At 46.1% G+C, this 25,504-nt stretch overlaps 1 protein-coding gene across 1 annotated transcript in view; it reads right to left on the minus strand.

Moving 5' to 3' along the window:
- Window positions 1-15,584, minus strand: part of Blnk (B cell linker) — a 62,256-nt gene extending 46,672 nt beyond the window's left edge. The window contains exon 1 of the mRNA XM_038342702.1: window positions 15,399-15,584. Within this exon, the coding sequence (XP_038198630.1) occupies window positions 15,399-15,445 (47 nt within the window). The 5' untranslated portion in view covers window positions 15,446-15,584. The remainder of the gene's footprint in view (window positions 1-15,398) is intronic.
- Between the last annotated feature and the right edge of the window lie 9,920 nt (window positions 15,585-25,504).

Here is a 25,504-nt window from a genome sequence, read left to right on the forward strand (position 1 = left end):
AAAGTGCCCAGCCTTCTGTTTCAGTCAACAGCACGCCATCCCATCTACCTCCAACAAGGGAGAGCTGTGGTTGTCGGTGGCCTGCCTTCTTCCTTTACCTCCACTCAACAAGTACACCAGCAGGGATGGTTCCCACCTGCTGGGTGTCCCTCCCTGTACCTGGGATCAGCATAGCACACCAGCAGAGATAGTTCACACCTGCTAGGTAGCACAGCAGCAATGCCAACCCCACAAACCACAGACACATCACTATCCCACATCAACTTGTCTTCCCAACGAGCATGTGGACAATCAATCTCATTACAACTTCTCCTCGGAAGATAGGCTACGCTAAAGAAGTGGCCTTAATTAGGCCTGGAGGTAGAATCACCCAGAGGTTTTTTTGTTTTGTTTTGTTTGTTTGTTTGTTTGTTTTAACCTAGGCCTCACTCCAGACCACGGAACTCAGAGTCATCAGCTCTCAAGTGTTTCCAGTGTGTGGCTGAGGCTGAGAACCTCAGACAGCATTATCAGGGTAGGAGAGCTTTGTGTACCCCAATCCCTCCAGCCCTGGAGATCTGGTCTGTGAGAACACACCAGGGAGGGCCACAGCTGATCTTCAGAACATCCCTAGGTATTCGAGGGTGGGACAAATTCTGGAAGGATGGTTTATGGAGCACCAAGGTGAGGGGTCTTGGAGGAAAGCAGCCGTACTGCGGTGTGGCCAGTTACTAAACAGGAGTCCAAGAAAGTTCACATTTGACAAGATTCATGTCCCGTTGTCTTTTATTAAATACAGAAGATGGTTCGAAAATGGTTGTACTTGCCACAACATATTTTCAAAAGCCTAGCCAAAAAAAAATTAAAGGTGTGTATGTGTGTGTTTGCGTGTGCGTGTTTGTGCATGTTTGTATGTGTTTGAGTGTGTTTGTGTTTGCATGTTTGTGTGTATGTGTGTGTTTGTGCGTGTTTGTGTGTTTGTGTGTATGTGTGTGTAATGTGTGAAGTATCTTGGTTTTTCTTTCAGCTCCCTCTGCACTCGCTGGGCTTTGAAAAGGGGACCCAGCGTCTTGGCATTTCCCCAACTTCTCTTCCCAGAAAAGACCAAATGCAAAGCAACCAGATCAGAGAAAATCCCTTTGTGGGCTGGTCTTTGGATTAGCAGAGTTTCAAAGGAAAGCAAACCCTGTAAAGAGCCGACATATCCTTCCCCTTTCATCTGACTCAGCCTTGGATCCAGTTCTTGCATTTCATGCTTCGGGAGCTGTAAGTTTAGCCTTGCCTCCTGAGCCCATCTGGGTCCAAGCCTGCCGCTCCTGCTTCCTACCTGGAAAAGGCTGTACCAGGCTGGGAGGCCCTCCACTCTGCGCTGTGACGGCCTTCAGTGCTTCTGTTTCTGAGTCTCAAACTTCAACTTGCTCTTCCCTTCCTCATGGGCTTGCAGTAGTTCCCTGGTCTCCACTGAGCTAGCTCGACACTTTCCTCTTGGCTCATCACCGTTGGAGCTCACTCTGACTTCTAGCAGAAGCCTGTCATCTCAGGCACCTCTGGGACCTCTCTGCTCATACAAATGGGTGGTCTGGTGTCTCCAGCCACTTGTTTCTAGGATTAATTTGGAATAATATTTTCTCTGTTATCCTCATTGCCCCCACTCTTTCTTTTTCTGTCTCTGTCTCTGTCTTTCTCTCTCTGTGTGTGTGTGTGTAAAGAATACACTCAATCTCTTTACTGCTTCTTATTACAAATGTATCTTTAAAACTGCTTCTATTTTAAATTTATATTTTAAATTAGAATTATTTTAACAAACATCCATATGTTTGTTGATGTCTGTTCTTGCCTTCCATCTTTTGGGTCCCAGGAACAGGCTTGATAGCAAGTAAATTTACCTGCCATGTTTCTGCCCTTGGTTTCTTTGTTTTGAAATAGCCCCCTCCAACCCATTTTGAGAGTTTCCATGGTTTAATACTTTTGACTCCAGATTCCTTAAAAAGGACTTTCATTTTTCAATGCCAGGGATTGAACTCAGGGCCTCACGCATGCCAGGCGTGTGCTTGGCTAACTGAGCTATAGCCGCAGCCCACTTCTTTTTATCTTCTTAATTAAATTGTAATATGTATTTAATTTAGAAAAAGCTAAACTTCCAGGAAGCCGCTGGAAAGGAGGAAAATGGAGCTTAAAATCTGGTGTCCTTGGATCTTCAGGCTTGAAGCTTCTGAGTTCTCTGTCACCATCGCTGTCATGTGAACAGACCGGGAAATGCCAGGCGTGGGAGAGGAACAGGAAGTACAAAGGCTGAGAAGTAGGATCCTGTGGGACCTTTGGAGCCTGGTGGGAAGCTCGGAGTAGCAAGGGACAAGGCTACTGTGAGAGGTTTGCTGTCAAAAGTGAGGCTCGCCAGCTAAGGGAAGGGCGGGTGCCTCAGCCTTAGTAGTCCCAGACAGCAGGAAGTACTCAGTGTCCGTTCCTGGGGTGTGCCGAGATTAAGTGGGGAGAATGGAGACAGTGTGGGTGGGGGACACTGGTGGCCGGGAGCTCAGTGAGACCATCTCTGCTGAGTCTGCTTCCAGAATGGTGAACCAGGAATGATGTGAGCTCCCCCGCTGGAAATTCAGGCTGACAGCTTTCATATCGGACATTGCTGCCCACCTAGCGTGGCATTGCAGTTACTAACCCCAACTCCAGGGAGACTGAGGCAGGAGGACCACAAGTTCTGGGTCAGTCTGGGACATACAGTGAGACATGTCTCAGAAAAACAGACTAGGGAGGCAGCTCCATGGTAGAGCATGGGAAACACAAGGCCACGGGTTTTAGTTCTGTCATGGCAAAAAGAAAAAAAAAATACCTCTGGCATAAAGCTTTGCTTAGTGTGCCATCTTGAAGGCTGAGACAAAAAAACAAAACAAAACAAAACAAACAACAAAAAAAACATTAACAATAACACTGTCCTGTCTTCATTTAAAATTTCTTTTTCTCCACCCCCCTGGGATGCATGTGTGTGATTCATGTGCACCTGTGTGCTGGTGCATGTGGAAGGAGTCATCCTCCGTCTCTCTTCCACTTCGCTCACTGAGGAGAGTCCCTCAAGTGCAGAGCTCATCCATATGGCTGCCTTTGCTAATTAGCTTGCTCTGGGGATACTGTTGCTGCTCCAAGTCTGGAACCGCAGGTGAGTCTTGATGCCCACTGGCTATTTACACGGTTTCTGGAGATTTGAACTCTTGTCCTTACCGTTGTGCACAAGTGTTTTACCTGACGTGTTTCTCCCAGCCCCACATTTAAATTTCCAATATTTACTTCTTCATATTCTTTTTTGTATTTACTTCAATTTTTTTTTACCTTGATTTACTTATTTTTCCAGACCACGCCTTAAAGTGTGATGTCATGATTTGCTGTTGGTGCCTTATTTACTCCACAGTTCTAGGAGCCAGCCCCGCTTGAGCTCCCAAGTTAAACTGAAGACAAAGACTGTCCTCTAGAAGGCAAGACAGGGATCCCTCCCCACTTCACCGCTTGCCCAACTCCTCTGGTCTCTGCAAAATCAGAGTAAAGAAACAGAAAGAAGCCAAAGCTTCTCTAAGTCCTACACACCTTCCTCTAGGATAACTTGTCTTAAATGTGACATCACCGGCTCCTGACCCAGCATTCTGAAACAGATACTACTGATTGTTCTGTTATTTGCCACAGACATCCTCCAAAGGCCTCTTTCCTCGCCCTCCCCTTGATGTCTAGCTTCTTTCCCCTCAGACGGCTAGCCTCCTCCCTCCATACTCTTTGTCTGGCCTCAACTTCCCCATGTCCACCTCCTCCAGCTTGGCCTTCCTGTGGCATCATTGGTGTTATATTTAGGTTTGCGAATTCAGCACCCACAGTTGCTTCCTTCTGAACAATGCCGTGTAATTGGCAAGATATTTTGACAGTTCCTTCCAGGGCAGGGTAGCCAGAGTAACCTCCTTGGGTTGAGTGAGCGGCCCCATCCCGTTTTATAGATGCAAACAATGAGACCCAGAAAGTGCTGCTTCAACTGTCTAGCTTTGATAACCAGGCTCCTCACTTTAGAATTTAGAAGTGACAGAGACCTTGGGTATAATCTGGGCCAGCCTCATCTTGCCCCAAGGGAGAAAATTAAGTTCTAGGGATATGTGGTAACAGTCCCAGGGTTAGCTTAGTGGATGACTGCTTTGCTTCTTTTGACCAAACCTTCTCCCTGATCTTTCCCACCCGGCTCAGGTCTTCGGCTGGGATATATACTATCCTATAGGAACAAGGCGCCTCTTCCTTCCAGTGCCACAGCCCAGAACACTGACTGAAGCACAGACCCAGCAAGACAGTTCTGAAAGACCAGCCTACCCCAGGCCAGCAGAGAGCCTTGGAGAAAGAACCAGAACAGAAGTAAACCCTGCTGTGGACGATGCATGCACCAGGTATTGCATGTGTCACAACCTCACCCAGGGTAGCACCTGTCATTAACACACTTTCTTTAGTGACAAGAACATTCTTAACAATTTTTATGTCTGCAGTGGGGTAAAGAGTATTTATACTATTGTGGTTTCCCATTTATAGAGATTAGAACATTTGGTCCGAGAAATTGAGGAACTCATGTAGTCTTGTCACTGGTAAGGGTGACACACAAAATGAATTGTGATTCCAAGGTACATGAACTTTGCCCTCTCTGAATGACACAGTGATTTATTTCAACTTGGGCCCTCTTCTGAGAAGATGACCACCTTTACCATGAGCCTCTATGGCCAATTTCCCTTCTATCCTTGGAGATGGCACCCAGTCTACCTATTGGCTTCCAAGGTCAAACATTTTGCTGGTAGGAAGCATGAGTATTTATGGCATCTAGGGCTTTGCTTAGGGGCAGAAAGAAAAGAGGAAAGGACAGACATCAGTGAGAGGGAAGGAGACAGGGTGGTATTGGTTTGATAGTAGAAGGGACCATCCCGGGGCTCTGCAGGCCTGGGACGTATTGGTGGTGCCTGAGCAGGCTGGAAGAAGAGCAGCACCATTATTCCACGGCCTAGGCAGAAAGGCCCTGCAGAGTCTGGAGCAAAGAGCCCGTGTACACCTGACACAACAGCTAACTCACACTCATAGCTAACAGCCACTAACCATCGGAAGCTGATCACAGGTGTTTCCAGTACCCTTCCCTGTCTCTATTTTCCTGCAGACATCTGCAAACATTCTCTGCTGGCAGATGGCATGCTTGTACTTGTGAGCCAGGTTATAAACAGAAGTTGGGCTGGATCTGGCACAACCAAGAACAGGGACGATTCTACAAATATCCACTATCTTATTTTGGGGTTGGCAGGGGAAGGTAGAGGATTGAAAAGAAACCTTGCAATTCTTTAAAAAAGCATCTAGAAATGTGTATCAAGAATACCTTTAGGATTGCTGAAAAAGTTCACTCTTTAAAGTTGTTGCTTTACAAACAGGCACGAGGACCTGAGTGTATTCTCCCAGCACCTGTGGGTGTGCCTGCAATCCCAGCACTGGGGAGCAGAGGCAGGAGGATCCCAGAGTTTGCAAGCCAATCAGTCTAGCTGAACCTTCGAGTTACAGGGTGAATGAGAAACCTGTCTTACAAAATAAAATCGAGCGCAACTGAAGAAGATACTGCATGTGGGTCTCTGTCTCTAGCATCCACACACATGTGCACACTTACAGAAGTACTCACATACTAGTCATACACTTAAACAGGGCCAGACAGCACAACACAAAAGAATACGTTTAAAGAAAAACCTTGAAGTAGTATCTCATTGGTCAAAGAAAACTATGATCATGGCCCCTTAAATAGTCTATATTATCAATTTTTAAAATTACATTCATTTGTTTGTTTGTGTGTATGCACACACACAAATGTGTATGTGCTCCATTGTACCATGTGGAGATCAGAATACAACTTTGGGAATCAGGCCTCTCCTTCCATGCTGCCCAGGGAATGGACCTCAGCTTGGCAGGCTCATTCACTCACTAACGGTCTTGCTGGCCCAAACAAGCTTTTGATTGTAGCGAAACACACACAGTCCAAATCTCACCATTTATATAGCAATGCTTAGTAAACTCACAAGATCATACAACCACTGCCACCATCCAGACACAGAGTGGTCAGTAACAGTTTTAAAACACATGATTTTCTTCATTACTTTTGAAGTTTCAAATGAATAGCTTTTATTTTAGTGTGTGTGCGCGCACGTGTGTGTGTGTGTGCGTGAGAAATTGTGTGTGATTGTGTTAAGAGGGCTCTACTACAGGGCCTTGTATTGCTGGGCAGGCTCTCCCACTGAGCTCACCCGCAGTAGTGCTACCATCATTTTACAAGCAACAACATTCACCCTAAAATACAGCACTCAACACAGAGGCCCAGCCATTTGGGGTTGGCATGGCAACTGAGATCTTTGAACGTGGATGCGCTGTGAAGCCAGAAGTCCCCTCGTTACTTTGTACAATTAATACATGCTTAAGAATAAAAGCCTTAGGAAGGGGAACCGTGATCAGGCTGGAGAAAAATCAATCAATCAATCAATCAATCAATCAATTAATTAATTAAAAATAATAAAACCTTACAAATCACACATATATATAGAAATTAACTTTCTCAGAATTTAGGATTCTGCTTTTTATTTTCTTCTCTGTATTTTGGTTGCTCTGTTTTGTTTTGTTGAGACAAGACTTCATATAGCCCAAGCTGGCCTGGAATTGACTAGGTAAGGTCATGATGATCTTGAACTCTCTACCTGCCTCATCTTGTCTGGTCTTGGAGTTACAGGTGTGTGGCACTATGCTTGGCTTTCAACTTCTTTTTTGAAAATGTATTTACCAGGGCTGGAGAGATGATTCCATGGTTAAGAGCACTGGCTGTTCTTCTACAGGACCCAGATTTGATTCCCAGCACCTCCATGGATGCTTATAAATATCTGTAGCTCCAGTTCCAAGGAACCTGACACCCTCTTCTGGTCCCCTTGGGCACCAGGCATGCACACAGTTGCACATCATGCACAGAGATACATGGAGGCAAAACACACCCAAAAAATAATTTTAAAAAGAAAATATATTTCTTATGTTTGAGTCTATCACCAAAAATGTGTTTCTTGTCTCCTGATTTGTCTAGTGATATATATCCATATATCCATATCTATATCTATATATGTCCTTTAAAAACTTATTCCTCCTTCTATATAGCTTTACACCTGAACTAAGTACAGTTTCTGTTTTTATTCCTGTTTTCAGTAGTGGGGATGGAGTCCAGGGCCTCTTTCATGCTAGGTAAGTACTCTATCACTAAACCATATCTTCAGTCCCTCCCTTTACTTTTTATTTTGAAACAGGGTGTTTCTAAATTGCCCAGGATGGCCTTGAACCTGTGACTTTTCTGCCTCAGACTCTTGAGTACATAGGATTAAAGGTTGGCACTAACAGGTATAGTTTGAAGCAGTGGTTCTCAACCTTCCTATGCTGTGACCCTTTAATACAGTTCTTCATGTTGTGGTGACCCCCAAACAAACAAATATTGTTGATGTTACTTCATGACTGTACTTTTGCTACTGTCATGAATCACAGTGTAAATATCTGGGTTTCCCAATGGGTTTAGGTGATATCTGTGAAAGGTTGTTCAACACCCTAAGTGGTCTTGACCCAGAGGTTGAGAACTGTTGGTTTAAAGCACACGAGGGGATGCAGGAAAGCACTATGTCTAAGCATGTATCCTTCGTCTTCTGCTCGGGCATAGCCTCCCACCTGGGGAACCTGGCTCAGGTGGGCTCAGGTGGGCTCAGGTGGGCTCATGTGCACCTCCTACCTCTGCATCCAGAACAGTGTTCCATTCATTCAACTTAGTGATCTCTGTGCTGGAGGCAGGAGGATCGCGTCCACTTCTGGGCCCAAGCTTGTTGTCAGAGCAGTGACTCCTAACCGGTGCTGGTGTCAGGGAACAGCCAGGTCCCTTAGTGATGTGATTCTGAACCAGAACTCCAGGACATTTCATCCTGTGTGGAGCTCTCTAAGGACACAACCTGGGGTATCTGGGAAGTTAAAACCAGGGTGTTTTTAGGGGAAAAGGATATTCCCGATGTTGATTTGACATAGTCACTGTTACAATGCTCCTCGTATATGTGTATATTATTAGTATATAGTATTACTTCTATTTTCCAGATGAAAGAGCCAAGGTAAAATGGATTCAGTGCCCTCCTCCGAGACTAAGCTAATTAGTGCTGAGCAGGCACCCAGACACAGGTCCGCCTATTCCAATCAACGTGAATTCTCTGTCTAATGCAGCAGACACTTTCCCAGGCTGCCTCCTAAATTATATCACATTGCTGATGGATGCTTGGCCTGCAGGGAAGGCCAGCTATGCTCTTTGTAATTATAACTTACCCTCAGACAATGGGAACCACTGTAGGCCCGGTCACTGTAAAACACACCAGTGTGGCACCGCTCACACGTGAGTCAGTGAATTCAAGTTGGGGCTTGAAAATACGCAACAACCCGAGTCACACCTGAGTCTACAGGGCTTCGTGGAGGTGTCTGACAAGCGAGCGGGCTCCCTTTTAACTTTTTATTGTTTTATTTTTATTTTTATTGTTTTCTGTGTATGAGAGTTTTGCCTTTGTGTCTGTCTGCGTGTCTGAGCACTACATGCGTCCCTGGTGCCCAAGGAGATGATGAGGCTCTATATGGGTCCTGAGAATCAAACCCTGGTCCTTCAGGACAAGTGATATTAACCACTGAGCCAACACTCCAGCCCATCCCTTTTAGCTTTTTAAAATAGTTATCGAGGATATGCATAGAACACTGACTAGACTAGGAAGTTTATCGGCCAATAAATACCTCAGGGAGGGAGATGGAGCAAAGGGATGATGTGTGGCCTTCTTTGCCTCTGTCCACAGGCAGCATGGAGGTGTGAGGGTCATCGTTGGCTTTATTGGCACTAGCTTGCACAGGTAACTTTGCCTTTCTGGTCTCAGTTGTCCTACTCGAGACATAAAGAGGCTTGAGAAATGTCTCTTACGTCCTGGAAAGGTGGGCCTCAGTGCTTCTCCATAGACACTATGTCTCCACATAGGCAAGCAGGCATGCCGCAGCACGGACACCTTGACCAACACTGGCTCTACAATTCTCAGTCTCCAGTGTAAACAACAACAACAACAACACGGCCTCTCATTGAAGTTCCTGAGGCCGGGGATGGCAGTGTTCAACTACATGTGGGCTCTTTGGTGTGTGTGGCTTTATGTCCAAGGAGGCTCAGAAGCCCACATGCATGTACCCTGCCTGCACTGTGTGGAGTGAAGTCTGAAGAAGAGCATCATGGGGGCAGAGTCGCTCCTGGGATACTAAGGTCCCTTCATCAGGCAACTGATCAACAGAGGAGTGTAGCCCAGCAAGGGGACACCCAGAGTTCTTAAGCTGGCTCCTTTGCTTTTGAACTAGGCCTTGATTGTTCTCTCAAAATCTACACATGCTGGTCCAAGGGAAATGACATTTTCAAGGCCTAGTCCGTAGTCATGGGAGAGTTGTGAAAATACCAGCATGAACTCAAAGGCTGCAGGGGTAGCTGCCAGGGTACTGTTTTGGCAAGGAGGTAAATCAAAGTCAGGGATGGGCCAGGTGGCAGGGGAGGGGCTTGGAGGAGGGCGTCTTTGGGAAGTAAATGCCTCTCAGCTGTGGAATAAGATTTGGGAAGGGAGGAAGGGAGAAAGAAAGACAAGCCTATTCCCATTATCATACTTTAAATGTTAAATGTCCCCATAGGCTTCTGTGTTTGATGATGGTTTGGAAGGCTGTGGAACTAGTGGGAAGTGGGTATCTCTTGGTAGACCTGAAAGGTAATATCCATTTTTGGTTCTATCCCAAACTCTCTGCTCTCTGGTCTTCCAAGACGTAACCAAGCCACATAATGCTGGTTCCCAATGCTGTTAACCAACCATGCCCTCCTGGCCATCATTAGATTGTGAACAAAATGGAAACCCCTCCTCATTTAGGTTGTTCTGTGAGGTATTTCTGTCACAATGATGAGAGAAGTGACTAACACACTGGTGAATGGAAACCCAGGGACAGAAAATGTGACAGTAATAAAGACGCTCAACACATGGTCAAGAGATAACATGATGTGCCCCCAAAAGAAGTTTTGTAGTGGCCAGACATCCCTGTGACCCCACATCAATTAGCACAGAGGCTGCTGCTTCACAATGGTCCTGGCAAACTTAGAGGGTGTGTGGAACCTAGAAGACAGCATCGAGTGTCACATTTCAGATGTTTCCACTCTCTCAGAGGGACCTTTGAGAGGAGGGCTGGAATTCCAAACCCTTTGGACTACAGATGTCATTCTCTTGCCCCTACCAGCAGTATCATTGGTCCCTTGGGTCCTCAGTCCCTGGGGACTTAGGAAACCCAGCAAGGCTATGGAATGAGAAGATTAAGTCCATTTCTGAGACTTTGAGCATCAACATCCGATACAGCAAATAGAAATAAGCTAGGCCACCCCTAAAGGAGTGTAGTGCCACCTCCCCACAAATGACCGTTAAACTAAGTGAAGGAAGCAGGCACAAACAGACAAATACAGCATGGTTCCAGTTATTTGAGGTTCTGGTTCCAGTTATTTGAGGTTCCTAGAGGAGACATAGAGAAGACTGATTTCTGGGGCTGGGAGGGCAGTGGAAACCTACTGTTTAATGAGCACAGAGTTCCAGTTTTGCAATAAGAGTCTTGGGCATGAACAATGACGGTGGTTACACAGGTTATGAATGCATCCCATGCTATGAACTATACGCACAAAAATGCTTCAGATGGCTGACTTTATGTTATATGGATTGTGTCAGAATGAAAAGGGAGGGAACACAAAAATCAGGAGGAGTCCCCGAGGTAGAGTCATAATTACAGAGTCGCAGGTGTCTGAGAGAGGCACCGTGGCATCTGTGACACTTGTGGAACAGGTACAGGCTCCATTGATGAGGCTCTGTCTACAGAGGGCAAGAGCCTGGAAGTCCCCTGAATTCAGAGGCAGGATCTAGGATCAGCCACCAGCCTTGAACACCCCACTTAATAAGCAGAAAGCCTGGGTCCTTCACATAAAATCAGATAAACCATTTCCTGAGACCTTGATAAGACCAAAGACAAAGAGTCGTTTTATAGGGTGGAGGATGGAAAATACAGACTTGATTTATAATAGTGCCAGGTAAAACTCCTAAAAGAAAAAAAGATGGCACTCTCAAAATTTACTCATCAGGAATGGTCTGATGGGTGATTGTGAGGAAGATAGCCTCAGGGATGCCACCCTGGCTAAGGGAGGATCTCCTCAAATCTGTGTCTCATAAACACTGCAGGAGATTTGCTTATGAGACAAAGAAGATCTTAAAGAATGGGTGACAAGCGTGCGTTATCAGCCCTGCATCTCCCTAGCTTTTGTTTTTATCCTTGGGACACACCAGTTGGAGCCAGCCTTCTGGAATCAGCTCTGTCACCCTTCTGAATACATTGGAAGTCTACCTTGAGAACCAGGAAAGAACACAGTGCTTACAGGAAGACAAAGACGCATGTCACAATTGGCCTCCCATGCTCACAGGATCACAAAGTTCATGGCTAAGAAGGACTTCGGGAGTTAGTTGACAAATGTAGGAAACGTGGGAAGGTGAGGACCTACCTCGGATGGTGTGGAAGAAGAGAACACAGAAAAGAAATGGAGGAAGGCTAGAGGGTGTGGCAGGTGAGGAGGCATAAGTGGAGGGCCGGGAGGATGAGTCAGAATTAGAGCCGATCATGAAAGCATTGGCAGAAACAGGGAGGGGCTGAGAGGAGGAAGGGAGGGCGGAAGAGTGAAAGAAAGCTGAATTGATTATAAAGAAGTTAATGTGAAAAGTTCAGGAATGGGAAACTCCAATGGAAAATTTCAGATGAGGAGAGAGGTGTGTCCCGGGGTCTGTCAGAGAAAATTCCAGGGTGAGTCCCTAGCCAGCAAGGCCGGGACACCCATGACAGAGCCTTCTGTCCTGAACAGTTTCATTGGCCACTTAGGTGAGGCCTGCGAGACGTGTAGGTCATGTCTACAATCCATGCAAAGTTAAATGCCACAGATGTCAGGCAAAAATAGAAAGAAGAAATGAAACTAACAGGAAACACACTAAGGGTCAGTGTCAAGTCCTCTGTGTATGTCCATAAAATCAATTGCAAACTATAGAATTAATAAGAATGACCATGATAGTAACATTAATAACTATTATCTTTTAAAGTCAGTAGTTATGACATGCTGTCATGATGTCAGTTGCTTCATGGGACAATTCATTTAATGCCCACAATAGCCCTATGGCATTGGTACTATTATTATAAACCTAGCTTTACAGGTTAAAAAAAACTGGGGCCAGGAAAATTAAGTAAACTTGGCCTAATAGCACAAAAACCTTGGTTTGTCTGACTAAAAACAATACCATATCCTCTAACCAACAAGCATGATTTGACCAGCCTTATGTCAAAGACTTCTTCTACTTAAACAAATCAGTATGTGTTCATGTGTGTTACGGGGCGGGGAATACACAAACACAGATCTGGGGAAGCTGTTAAAATGTAAAACTTCATTTTCAAGTCAGTTATGGTACCCTGAAAAGAGCGGCTGCCAAAGCTCTCTGGGACTGTAGATTCCCAATGCTCACCCAGTGACGTGGTGCTTGTGCGGTCCTAGGGATCTTTGCTGTTGAAGAACTGAGAACCCAGGACTCAGTGAAGTTTAATGATGGCACTACCTTATAAAACTCAAAGGGCAATCAGGGCTAAGAACCAAGGATGAGATACTGCAAGTCTGGGGACTTCTATTAACAAAGAGACACATGCATACATCTGTTCACACACGCCTGGCCACCTCACCTGTCCCAGTTCTGGTACACAAATCTCTCAGTGAGTGTCACCCCCCAGTGGGGCCTTAGGAGCCTTTCATCCTTCTGGCTGAGGATCCTTCCCCCCAACCCCAGCTCCCAATTCTGTCCTCATTTCCTTGTTCACTCTGTTTTATTCTTTTTCTAGCCATCCCTTCTGCCCCCAGTCTCTTTCCAGACCAGGCTGTACACCCCTTGGATCCCCGTCATCCCCTGTCCCTGGATCCCGGTCATCCCACAAACACTCACTGTGTGGTCTTGTCATTGCTGTTTGCTCTGCTTTACCCTGAGCAAACCCCTCTATAAGCTTTGAAAGGCCTGCAGAAGTCTGGACATCGCTCTCCATTTACATTGCTACCTGGTGCCAAAGAACTGGCTAGGCAACTTTCTGAGCTGCAGTTGACCAGTCAGGGGCGGGCCCGCGAAGCAGAGGGAGCAAGCGTTTCACCTGCCCATCCCCACCACGTCACGTGTTTACAGAAAACAGTTGAGGTGGTGTTTTGAGCTGCTTTGTTTACAGTGCCCTTTCTTTGCGAGTTTCCACACGTGGGGCTTCCACGTCGATGGTGCACGTTTCGTAAAAACAGGCTGATTCTCTGCGGACAATTTAGTAACCAAGTGGAGAAAATGTTGCTTTCCTTTAAGCAGATGAATGTAGCATGTGATTATCTGCAGTATAATTTTGGTCTTCAGGCCTATAATATAATAACGTCATGACCATCACCCACTCCATGATTAGACTGGACTTCGTCCCAGGGGCAACGGGTCATAAAGTGATTAAAGTTCTATTGCTCTCTTATTTCAGTTCCCATCCTGGTTCCCTGAAGCAAGTTCTGAGGCTTTGAAAGGCTTTAGATTAGGGACCTTTGGGACCTCTGTTCAGAGCAGCCCTGACACTGAGGTCTTGTCAGCTCTCTGCCACATCTGATCTCTCCCTGCTTTCTCCCTGCTCACAGCTGCGCCTGGGTTCCTTACGTTCCCAGCAGGCTAGTCTCTGTGCCTCCAGCTGCTTCTATCCAAGCCATCCTGCTCCCTCTCTGATAACACAAACCACTACCCAACTCTGCATGGTTAGACCCTCCACTCTCACTTTTCCGTCTGGTCCCACCAGAGAGGACCGAGGTCCCAGGGCCCTCTCACCCTATAAGTTCCACTCCACAGCCCCTGCTGGGCAGAACACTCCTCTCCAACGTTTGAGATATCCTCACATCAGCCTCTGTATCCACCTCAGCATGATGAAACTGTCCTCCACAGTTCTCCATCTGTGTTACCTGAGCTGCCTCTCAAGAGCCTGATTCTTGAAACATCATCATGAAAATGTCTCCGCTACTACAATCCTCTTTTCCACTTTGTGGCCCCTTCTTACCTCCACTGCTCCCCCTCGAAAAGACCCAGGGTGCCTATGGGACCTTCTGACGTCCATCCATGTTAAGGGCCTTTGGCTCTCCTGGGCATGCTCTAGAAATGGCTGACCAGAGGAGCTGCCCACTGTCCTAGGCCCCTTAGTGCATCTCAGTCTGCTTCTTACCATACTCCTCAGGGTTAGAGGACCCACAGGCTAACTGTGAAAGGCTGCCCCTCTCCCAACTCTAGATTTATTATTCTTCGACGTTGTCTCAAAATCTCCAGTTTTCCAACTCCTAAGTATGACCCCATGAAAGTCCTAAGTTCCAATCTACAGCTGGAACATAGCACACTCCTGAACATTTCAAAGTTCCAGTCTCTGAAAGCCATTGGCACTGTTACAGGGAGGCAAAAGGATTTTCACACTCAAAATTTGGGAAGTATTTTCATGGACCCTTGACTTATGCCTTGGTCCACTGCATATATACAAAATATTTGCTAAAGCTGTTTTTTCAAATTATTATTATTGTTGTTGTTATTATTATTGTGTGTTGGGGGGGTACCTGTGTGGGCATAATGTGTCAGGGCATACATGTGCCATGCAGTGAGTATGAAGTCATAGACAGCTTTGTGGAGTTGCTTCTCTCTCTCTCTTGTCTAGGTTGTGGGAACGGAACTCTGGTCGCCAGGTTGCTAGGCTCACACAGCAAGTACTTTACACGGTGAGCCACTCGGCTGACTCTTCAGCAGTTTTCAAACGAGGTACTTATTGTACTGTCATGAAAGCATTGGAAAGACATACAGTCCCCCCATGCCCCGCGCGCCATAAACTTACGATGAACACTCACAAAATAAGCTAGAGACGATAACCAGCAATGACCACAAATGTTCCCTGTGCAGTGGGTGCAGACTGTTTGGACAAGCCCTTCCTCAGCGGGGTGACCTATTCAGACTCACAGAGCTGGCCATTGGTAGCATGTGGGCCAGAGAACTTTCTATCTTCTTGCCTTTCCAGGGCTTCACCCTTCATCCTATCACTGGAAAAACCCAGCCAGGGTAGGTCCACTCATTCCTACACATTTCTTAAAAAACCCTGTCTGCTTCCGCTTAGCCCTTGCCAGTCACTTCCTTGGAACTGGCGAAGTATTCTAGGGTATTGGCGCCAGTAGGAACACCGGTGGGGAAGGAACAGGGGTAAGGATCCGAAGGGAAACTTACCTCAGCTTCTGGCTGGCAGGGACAGTAATCTTATTCAGCTTGTCCATTTTTCCTGAGAGGAGACGTGGATCGCTGTCCTGTGGATGTCAGTAGCTCCTAGCCTTCCCAGGGAGCAGCATGGTAGGGCTCTGGGCTCAAGGGCTGAAGCCACTGGAACTGACTTCTGAGAGTAACCACAGGCTGCTGGCAAACACCCCTGCACAGGGGAAGTAAAACTCGCTGGAGCGCATCGTCAAGTTTCATGTTTCTACGAGATCATGTGATCCAGGGAGTCAGCCAGCTTGGCTGATTACTGCGCATTGTGTAAACTCCAGTAGCGAAACCTTATTGGGCATGCAAATCCCTTTCCAGCACCGCTCTTTTATGACCAGGTTTGTTGCCAGGTTGGAATAAGCTTCTGGCTGGACACTACTTCCTGACTGTCCCAAATCTTAGGTAGTCCCTTTTTTCAGCAGATAGCCAGAGTCACCTGCAACTTCCCAGGTACAAGGAAAAGCTGAACAGTCGAGTACAACTGGAATACTCTTGAGAGCCTTCTGCTCGTTTGCATGAAGCCATGGATTAGCCTCTTCTGCAGAGAGCTAAGACACGAAGTGGGCTATTCATGGTGGCTCCTTCCTCATACAGCTGGGTGGCAAAGTCATGGCAGTGGTCATTTACTCAGAGACGTAGGGTCTCTTCTTCTCAAGCCGTGATAGGTGACTCCAGGAAGGACAAATTATTTCCATTCTGCACTGTGTGGAGTCAGGAGTTGCCCAGCTGAGAGTTCAATGATTTCAAATAAAATCAGAATGCACCCCAAAGCAGCTGAGGACAAGCCCAGCGATTTCCCATCACATGACACCAGGCACATGCTTCCTAACTCCCCTCCTGACTTCAGACACTGGTCCTCTCATCAGACCCAAGTGGTATGTCAGATGTGGGGTATCCTAAGGACGGTGAGATCCCTCACCTGCAGCTGTTGACCCCATCCAGACAGCTCTGCTGCTCTCCTCAAGACTCCCCAGTTAACCCCCCACTTCCTCTGTCTACTCTGCAAGCTTCTGGTTCATCTGTGAGTTAACAAGCAGAATGCAATCTAGGGTCAAGGGTGAGAAAATGAGCCGGAGCACTCACTCTTTCTTCCTGTTGTACCTGGGCACCCCACCCATGCTCCTGCCTCCTGCTAAGTCCCCGATCACCTTTGTGAGGGAGGCTATGTGCCTCACATAATCAAAGGGCCATCAGCCTGGGTCTAAAACATGCGCATGGGGACAAAGTGGAGGACATTTAGTTATCTCTCCTGTTACAGTCCCAAGATCTGACTGAAGAGAGATGGGGAAGAAGGACCAGACAGAGGAGAAAGACCAGAGATGGAGAGCAGGAATGGATTTCTTTGTTCAAACCGAAGTTCTTCTGTCCCCTGGGTCCCTTGCCTCTTCACATTCATGTGTGCTCTCTGAATTTCCCATTCCTTGGGATGTTTAGGAGCTGACGCTTCAGAGCTGATAAAGGGTGGGGTCCTTCTGCCTGAGAATAGATCATCATGAGAAAAACGCCAGAGCTCGCTTCCTGTGGCTGTTGGCTTGCCCTAGCCAGGCTGCTCAGTCTTCTTGCAGTATATCCTGAAGGGAGGGGATCTAGTTCCCTGCCCCTTCCCTCCCCAGTTCTTAGTGGAAGGAAGCAGGAGAAAAACATGAATGATGTCATCAGGGGTCAGGAGGGTCTGGCCAGTGGCATGACAACAGTCTCTGGTTCCTTCTGAATTATTGTAAAATGCTCCCCCTTGGCCCCCAACTTTCTTCTCCACCAACTCTGCTCAGCACCTGGTCTGGCAGCTTCTTATTTCCCCAGAGAAAGAGACGGGGGCAAGGGTTACACTTCTGCTTTTTCTTTTTACAGCCGCTTGCCTTTCTTCTTTTTACTGTATGGAGTCTGACATGATGAAAACGAGAATCTGCTTTTCCAGGCTGGACGTTTTGCCCCATGTGGTATGCGGCGTGTGTGGTGTCACAGCCCGACATCCCAAGCCTGCCACCATGGCTTCACAGCCGTCACTGCTTGCCCAGAAGGGCTGTGCAAGAGCAGAAACCAATGATACCAAATCTTAGCGGTGGACTCGTTAATGGAGCAGAAGCCCAGGGCACAGGCCATGATGGGCATTCGGGCCCAGTCTATGACAGCAGGCATGGAGAGCATGACAAATCCCAGGGACAGCCCTTTTAAAACATGCGCGACTCATGTGTGGAGAAGTAGAAGCAGAATCGCTTTGGAGACAGTTTGGTATTATCTAGTAAGTTTGGCGGTGGGACCTATTTGTGACAGCGTAGGCCATGGGTCTGTAAGACATTTCTAAGTGGTGCACCGAGGTCCCATGCACAAATGTCCAGCGAAGTGCTACTGCTCCCCGTCTGCAGGGCCACGTGCGAGGGCTGCGCCGCTGAGCACCAGCTGGCGGCGGTGATGTTCTAATAGGAAAAGCAAAAACCAGCTCTGGAAATGGCCCAGTTGTTCATCAACAGAAGAATAAGGGATGAATTATATCACACTCACATAAATGAATGTTATCTAATGGTAGAAATTAGTGAACTCCAGTTGTATCACTATGGATAAATAGTAAAAATAGTATTTTTCTCTTTAAAAGTATTTTATTATTATTTTATGTCTATTAGTGCTTTGCCTACATGTATGCCTATGCACCTAACCTGAATACTTTGTGCCTAATGGGGGCAGAAAGCACTGGATTCCCTGGAACTGCAGTTACAGACATTCGTGAGGCTCCATGTGAGTGTTAGGAATCAAGTCCAGGTCCTCTGGAAGAGCAGCCAGTTCTCAGTTCTCTCAGGCACTGAGCCATCTCCCCAGACCCAGTAACAATAATAATAATAATATACGAAATAAAGAGACACTGAAGAAATGGATGAATAGGCCTACAGGATGGCTCAGTGGGTAAAGGCTCTCGCCGTGAGACTGACTCCTGAATTTAGTCTCCAGTGCCCACATGGTAGAGAGAATGAACCAACGTCTGTGCCCGCGAGTGGCTTCTGATCTCTACGTGTGGGCAGTAGAGCGTGTGAGCACACATATAAGTAAAAGTTCACTTTGAAAAAGAAGTTGATGGCTCCTAGAAATGGCTGTCTGAATAAGACCATATGGTGGGAATATCAATAGACATTCTAAATGCAGCAGCAGAAACTCCCATGGAGTCCCTCCCCTAGACAAAGGACTGTAGGCAACTAATTAATGACTTCTGAGACAGGGGAAATTAACCTCGTCTAGGGGCAAGCCCCCTAACTCCAATATGAAGTAGTCAGTTCTGACATCATTTACATACAACACAACGACACAATACATACAAACAACAGAAACAGACTCAGCAAGTTGTACTTATGTAATTATGCATATATATATGCACATTTACATATATGGAAGCAATAATCAAAGAAAAAGGAGCCATAAATTTGAGAGGAAGACAGGAGGAAAATGGGAGGGGTTAGAGGGAGGAAGGGGAAAGAGAAAATGATACAACTATATTTTAGTTTAAAATATATTAAAAATAAAAGAGACCAATGTTGTATGGTCTATTAATATTAAGGTTAGACACAACAAATTGTATACACACATGAAAATTCATGTGTGTATGATAAAATCAATGAAGGGAGTACAGAAAATTCAGGTAAATGATTTCTAAGGAATGAAAATTGGGGTGAAAGGGCTCACAGGGCTTCCAGGCAGGAATAGCGTCCTCTTTCTTTTGTGTGTGTTTGGTGCTGGAGGGTCAGTGTGTGTGTGGAGACCAAGGGAACACTAGGTCTTGTTCCTCAGGTGCTGTCCGCCTAGTTTTCTGAGACAAGGTCCCTCACTAAGACATGGGGCTCAGCAATTAGGCTTGACTGGTTGACCATCAAATCCCAGAATCCCTTCTGCCTGTCTATTTTCCCAGAGCTGGGATAGCAAGGGTATGCCACCAGAACTCAGGCCTTCACGCCTCCACAGCAAGCATTTCACCAGCTGAGCTATTCTTCCAGTCCCCATGTCCTAAATCTTAAGTGGAGTGACGGATGTTAGTATTTTATTGTTATTATTCAAATCTCACTCATGGGCATTGACTATTTAGCAGGAATAAGAGAGGTCTGGGATTATTGAGGAAAGACAGCGTGCCCAAGCCCAAATCAGCTCTGCGGGAGACTGAAGCTCGAGAATGAGAAAACAGACGGTAAGGGAGCTTGGAGTGAGGCCCGCACAGCTCTGGTCGGTCTTGGATGCTTGCTCTTGCCTGTGGTAACAACACAACAACATGTCTATTGGGTGCTTTCTGTGTGTCCTGCGCTCCAGTCACTGTGTTTTCTATATGAAGAGTTGATTTTCAGGCTAAACAGCAGGTTCAAAGTGGTGCCCTTCCTCCACGGAGAGGCTAGGATTCAGTCCAAGGCTGTTTACAGTCTAAACTGCCCATCAGAATGGCTTCCCAGTGAGAGAGACCTGTGCTGCAGATAGAAGACCCTGTCCCAGCATCAACCACAGACTGGAGAGTGTCACTTCATCTACTCCTAGAGGACAGGAGAAGGGATTCAAGGAGAGCCCAGACTTGTGTGGCACCATCTGAACAGTGGTAAGGTGTCTAAAAACAGTTTGCACCTGTGGGACTTCACTGTAGTTTCCAAGGGAGAGGCCTCAGGTTCTCCTTTTTTCAGTCATCTTCTCGAAGAGAGGCTAGGTGGGAGCCCAAGTCCTCAGGGGGCCCGGTATGGCAGCTGTAGTTCAGTCAGTCTGCGCGGGCACTTGTCCTCAGGCTGCATTTCCTTCCTGGGGCCAGTTCAGGCAAACAGGCAATGTGTGGTGTCAGTACTGTGCAGTCTAGTTCTAGGCAGATCCATGACCCCCATTAAGGTCATTGTCCTTTCTCTTTTGTGATGTGAAAATCAGGAAGGAAAGGCTACTCCGTCTGTCCTGATGCCCGAGTCCCTGCCCTTAGCCCCCAAACCATACACTCACTTTTTCCTTTCTAGTCAGCCCTGGAGCAGAAACAGGAGGTTCACCCCTCAGCAACAGCAGCCCTGCCTGCATTCTGACACACACAGGTTCCTGTGGCAGGAACGTGCGCCTGGTCAGCCATGCCTGGCCTTCTCAGCATCCCAGCCAAGAGCACAGTAGCTGAGGAAGGCGAGGGAGGCAGCTAAGGAGCCTGGGTGAGGCAGTGGAAACAAATATTAGAAAAGGACGGGGAGTACAAAGACAGAAAGGGAGGGGTGGCTGCTGCTGACAGCTGTGGACCTGTTCTCTTCTGCTGTGGTGGGAAAGGAAAGAAGGAAGAAGGAAGAAGGGGACAATGGGTGTGGCTCGAGCAGAAGATTAAGGTCCCTTGAAGCTCAAGCTTCACTTCCTATATAGTCCAATCGGCCCTCTATTTTATAGAAAACTCAACATTCTGCCTCTCAGACAGACCTAGGGTGCAGCATCTAATTAGTTAAGAGAAAGGCCCATATGGAAATAGCCTTTATTCATTGCATTGGTTCAAGATTATGTTGGAAAGAACATTCTAGCAGCCTGACACTGGGCTGGAGAACTTTCAGATTCTGGGTCATTTTTATCTCCTCCCTTGCCTTCAGCCCTCAGCCACTCTGTCTCGAGTCTCTGGTGACAGTCCTGCCTTGGCCTGCTTTCCTCCATCCTGAGCATTCACAGGATTATAAACCAACTGCTTGCTGCTTCCCGTAGCCACCTTCACCCTCACACTCCAGCTTCCAGCAGCAGACCCTTCTTTAGGCCTCCACAGGCAGGAGTTTCTGACCTACTGAAACCAAGTGCAACCGCCTTTGCCCCCCCCTCAATGATGCGCTCCTTGATGGCCCATGTTATGCCTCACTACTGGCCAATGAGTGACCCCCTCTGATCAAAATGCCCATCAGATACCACACTACTCGATCCTCACCACTCCTGTGGTCCAGCCACAACCCCAAACTAGAAACAAGAGTGGGATGCAGATACTTTGGAGAACCAGACAAGCCAGGTGGATTCCAGGAGTCAGTCTGTCAGATAGTAGGCAACGGTGGATAGGCAGAGTTCTCTGGCGAGACAGGTGTGTGAAAGCCATGGGGAGCTTAGATAAGGCTAGTGGCCTCTATGCACTGAGGCTCTACCTGCCAGGAGGGCGTCAGCGGCAGAGGCTGCGGCTGTTGATTAACATCTTGGATTCAAAAGGCCTCCAAAAAGCGGGACATGTTTGTGTGTGTGTCTGTAATGTCAGTATATGGAAGGTGGGTGCAGGAGAATGACAACTTTGGGGCTAGCGCTGGTTGCAAAGCAAGACATGATCTCAAAAGAGAAAAAAGAAATTTCCAAGTAGAAGCTGGCTAGCAAATAAGGAAGTCTTCACGTCATGGCTCCATGTGGAGAATAGGGTGAGTCGGCACCATTAAGATGTCATAATCTCCGATTTCAACTCTGTGTGTGTGTGTGTGTGTGTGTGTGTATACTGTTCAAGTGTTGTGACTTTTTTTTTTTTTTTTTTTGGTTTTTCGAGACAGGGTTTCCCTGTAGTTTCTAGAGCCTGTCCTGGAGCTAGCTCTTGTAGACCAGGCTGGCCTCGAACTCAGAGATCTGCCTGCCTCTGCCTCCCGAGTGCTGGGATTAAAGGCGTGCGCCACCACCGCCCGGCAAGTGTTGTGACTTTTGATAGGAAATTTTTAATATGTTGCATAAAATTGGTAGAAATTAATATTCATAGTGTAAGAATGAAAAATAAAAACAAAGAACATAAAACTTGATGATACTAAATTTAATAAAGACGATCAACCTGCACAGAGCACTAAAAGGCTCTGAAGGCAATGTTATCCCAGATATCAGACACATGAACAAAACTTCTCCATTACATCCCACTGAGAAGAAGGCAGAGTGCCCATTAAAAAGAGGCGGAGTCCTGATGAAGCAAAGGCTGACTTCAGATCAGGGTAAGGACAAGGAAGACACGCTTGTCATCTTGTCTTTGCCTCTCCTTTCTCATTGAGTTGCCCAGTGAAGACAGACACTGCAAGAAGGGTCCAGTAGATACCTTTGCAACAATCTGAATATCAAAAAGAGTAAGTGACTACTTTACTTTAGACCACCAATAAATAAAAATATCCCTTCGTCCAAAATAGTAAAAGCTTTAGAAAAGAATTTACTAACATTATAGTCAATTATTTCATTCATTCTAATAGCTAGAAATTTATAAAGCTAGATTGTTTGGAATTTTGAAAAAAATAAAGCCTCTATTCTAGCATTTTAAGAAGGCCCTAGGCCGGGCGGTGGTGGCGCACGCCTTTAATCCCAGCACTCGGGAGGCAGAGGCAGGCGGATCTCTGAGTTCGAGGTCAGCCTGGTCTACAAGAGCTAGTTCCAGGACAGGCTCTAGAAACTACAGGGAAACCCTGTCTCGAAAAACCAAAAAAAAAAAAAAAAAAAAAAAAAAAAAAAAAAAAAAAAAAAAAAAAAAAAAAAAGAAGGCCCTAAAATTCTTACCCAAGTTTTATAGAAAAAAGTTAACTAATCAATACAGAATAAATCGCAGAATAAGAAAATCACAGAGGAGCTTGATGGTACAGACCTGTAATCTTGGTAGGCTGAGGCAAGAGGATGGCAAGCTTAAGACTTACCCGAGCTATAGAGTTCAGAGTCAGCCTGGGCAAGTCAATGAAATGTTGTATTAAAATGGAAAGTGCAAAGAGGGTCAGTGTACCCTGCTTGATGGTGTGTGTCTTCAATCTGAGCACTCAGAATGCAGAGGCAGGTGGATCTCTGCTAGTTTAAGGCCACCCTGTCCTACAGAGCAATTCCAAGACAAGCTGGGTTTATATGGTGAGAATCTGCTTCAAAAGAAAGAAAGAAGTGGGTGGAGAGAAGGCTCAGTGGTTAGGACGACCTCTGTTGCTCTGCAGAGGACCCAGGCTGGATCACCCACATATGACTCACCGTTCATAGTTCCAGTTTCAGGGGATGTGATGTCCTCTTTAACCCCTGAAGGCAATGTATACATGTGGCATACATACATACACACAAGCAAAACACTCATATAAACAAAACAAAACAAATAGATCTTTAAAAGAATTTTAAAATGAGAAGGAAAAGAAAAGGAAAAAAAGGAAAAAGGGTGGAGGGGACCAGGGATAAGACTCAGTAGTAACATGCATGTCCAGGGTACACAAAGGACTTGAATTCCCTTCCCAGTAAAACCACCATTGCACAATCTCAAATAAAAAAAAAAAAAAAAAAAAAAAAAAAAAAAAAAAAAAAAAAAAAAAAAAAAAAAAAAAAACAGATTAAGCTAAAGACCATCAGCTAATGCCAAGGCAGGTAGGGGAAATATTTTTGAGGACACCATATCCTGATGATAGCACAACATACCAAAGTCCATCCCAGAGGCTACCAGCCAATTACAAAGCTGAGGTGTCCAGAGCTGAGATCTGAGGGTTAGTACCTTCGTCATATAATCAAGTCTAGCCTACCCACAATGCTTCCTGATGTGAGACAAAGCTAAGTGCCCTATCTGACTTAGGAAGGACTCTGATGCCAATGCTCACTCTCAGATCGGTTAGCTTTCAGACCTAGCTTTCCAGTTTACATGGAGTGAGCCATAGTTAATCCAAATGAGGACATCTGGTGAGTGCAAGGGTTACAAGTAGGCTAGGACCACAGTGTGTAAGCAAAATATTAGGCAAGCGGGGAAAGAGATTCTTATGGAATAAAGAGTCTAGAAAAAGTTGTAACACTAAAAGGAAGCAATGAGGATGGGGTTTCGTTTTGGGGAGGCTGTTGTTATTGGTTTTATTTTTTAATCCAGGTGTAGAAATTCTACAAGGCAACCACTTGGTCTTGAAAGCAAGAAAAGAGTAAAGGAAGAAGGAAAGAAAAAAAATAAGAGGAACTGTTCAAAGTTAAACCAGACTCAAGAGTCATAACAATCAAGTGCAATCACTGCATGACCCCGATTTGAATGTTGATTTAAGGAAATTAGCTACAGAGAGTGCTCGAGTCAACAGCTGAGATTTTATTGTGATCCGGATATAAATGTATTGACAATTAACAGCTTAGGAACTGTTCACTGGTTGAGGGTGGTGTAGATTCTTCTTAGATCATGTTTGGATGGTAGGTGCTGGTGGACTTAGAGTGTAAGGGTCATGATTCCTACAGTTTATTTTCAAATGGCCGTTAAACATGTGGTGACTGAACAGGATGGTGGGGTACAGGTTCTATTGTGCCAATCTTTCAGCTTGTCCACGAGTTTGAAATGTTCAAGTTTAAAACTACTGTAGTATTCTAAACGATGGTCACTGCCAGCCGTCTCTGCAGAAGCACCAGGGTGTTGGGGCTGCCCAGTGTCCCAGGCCTGGTCAATGCTACCTCCAGAGAAAAAGAGTACTGCTTCGGAGACCCCTGGTGTCTCTTGGATATCCCCCATTCTTGTTTCCTTTCTCTAATGTCTTATGGCCTGCCCAAATCCCATCCACCTCCAATAACCACTTTTGCTTTCCAGAAGCTTGTCAAATTTCACCCAGCAGATAATCTCTGATTTGTTCCTTCTCTTTGTACTTGAGCTTCACTTTGAGCGTTTGCCAATCTTGTTTACTTTTTGAAAATATAATTCTGTTACCTTGAAGAAATTATTTATGTCTGTATATCCACATGGAAGGACTCTGTTCTGTTTCATTGGCCTTTCTTTCTTTTCCTATCATGTTCTCTGAGGTAGGGTCTCAATATGCAGCACAGAAGGCCTAGAACTTGCCACCCTGCTGCCTGGGCCTCTGAAGTGTGGGGTCATTCCCGCACCCGGCTGTGATCTTTCTTCATAGTGATCATCAGAAAGCTAGAATATTGTTTAGCTGGAACTTCCCCTGTTAGATCTGGTCAGCAGTGAAGGACTGTAAAGGTATGAAACGAAGACAGCTGTGAGACCCAACCGGGCTTCTAACTCAGGCAGTGAACTGGTTGACAGGGATTGAAATCCTAATCACTTGCACCAATGGGAACTCTGTGGCCAGGAAAACGGAACCGAGTCTGCGCATAGAGCGAGCTGTCCTAAAAATGAGTCCAGGAAGTCACTGCTAGTCTAACTGGCCTGGCAGAGACACTTTATCTTTCTATCTGACTAT

Source organism: Arvicola amphibius, chromosome 1 (assembly GCF_903992535.2).
Source record: "Arvicola amphibius chromosome 1, mArvAmp1.2, whole genome shotgun sequence".
NCBI classification, from domain to species: Eukaryota; Metazoa; Chordata; class Mammalia; order Rodentia; family Cricetidae; genus Arvicola; species Arvicola amphibius.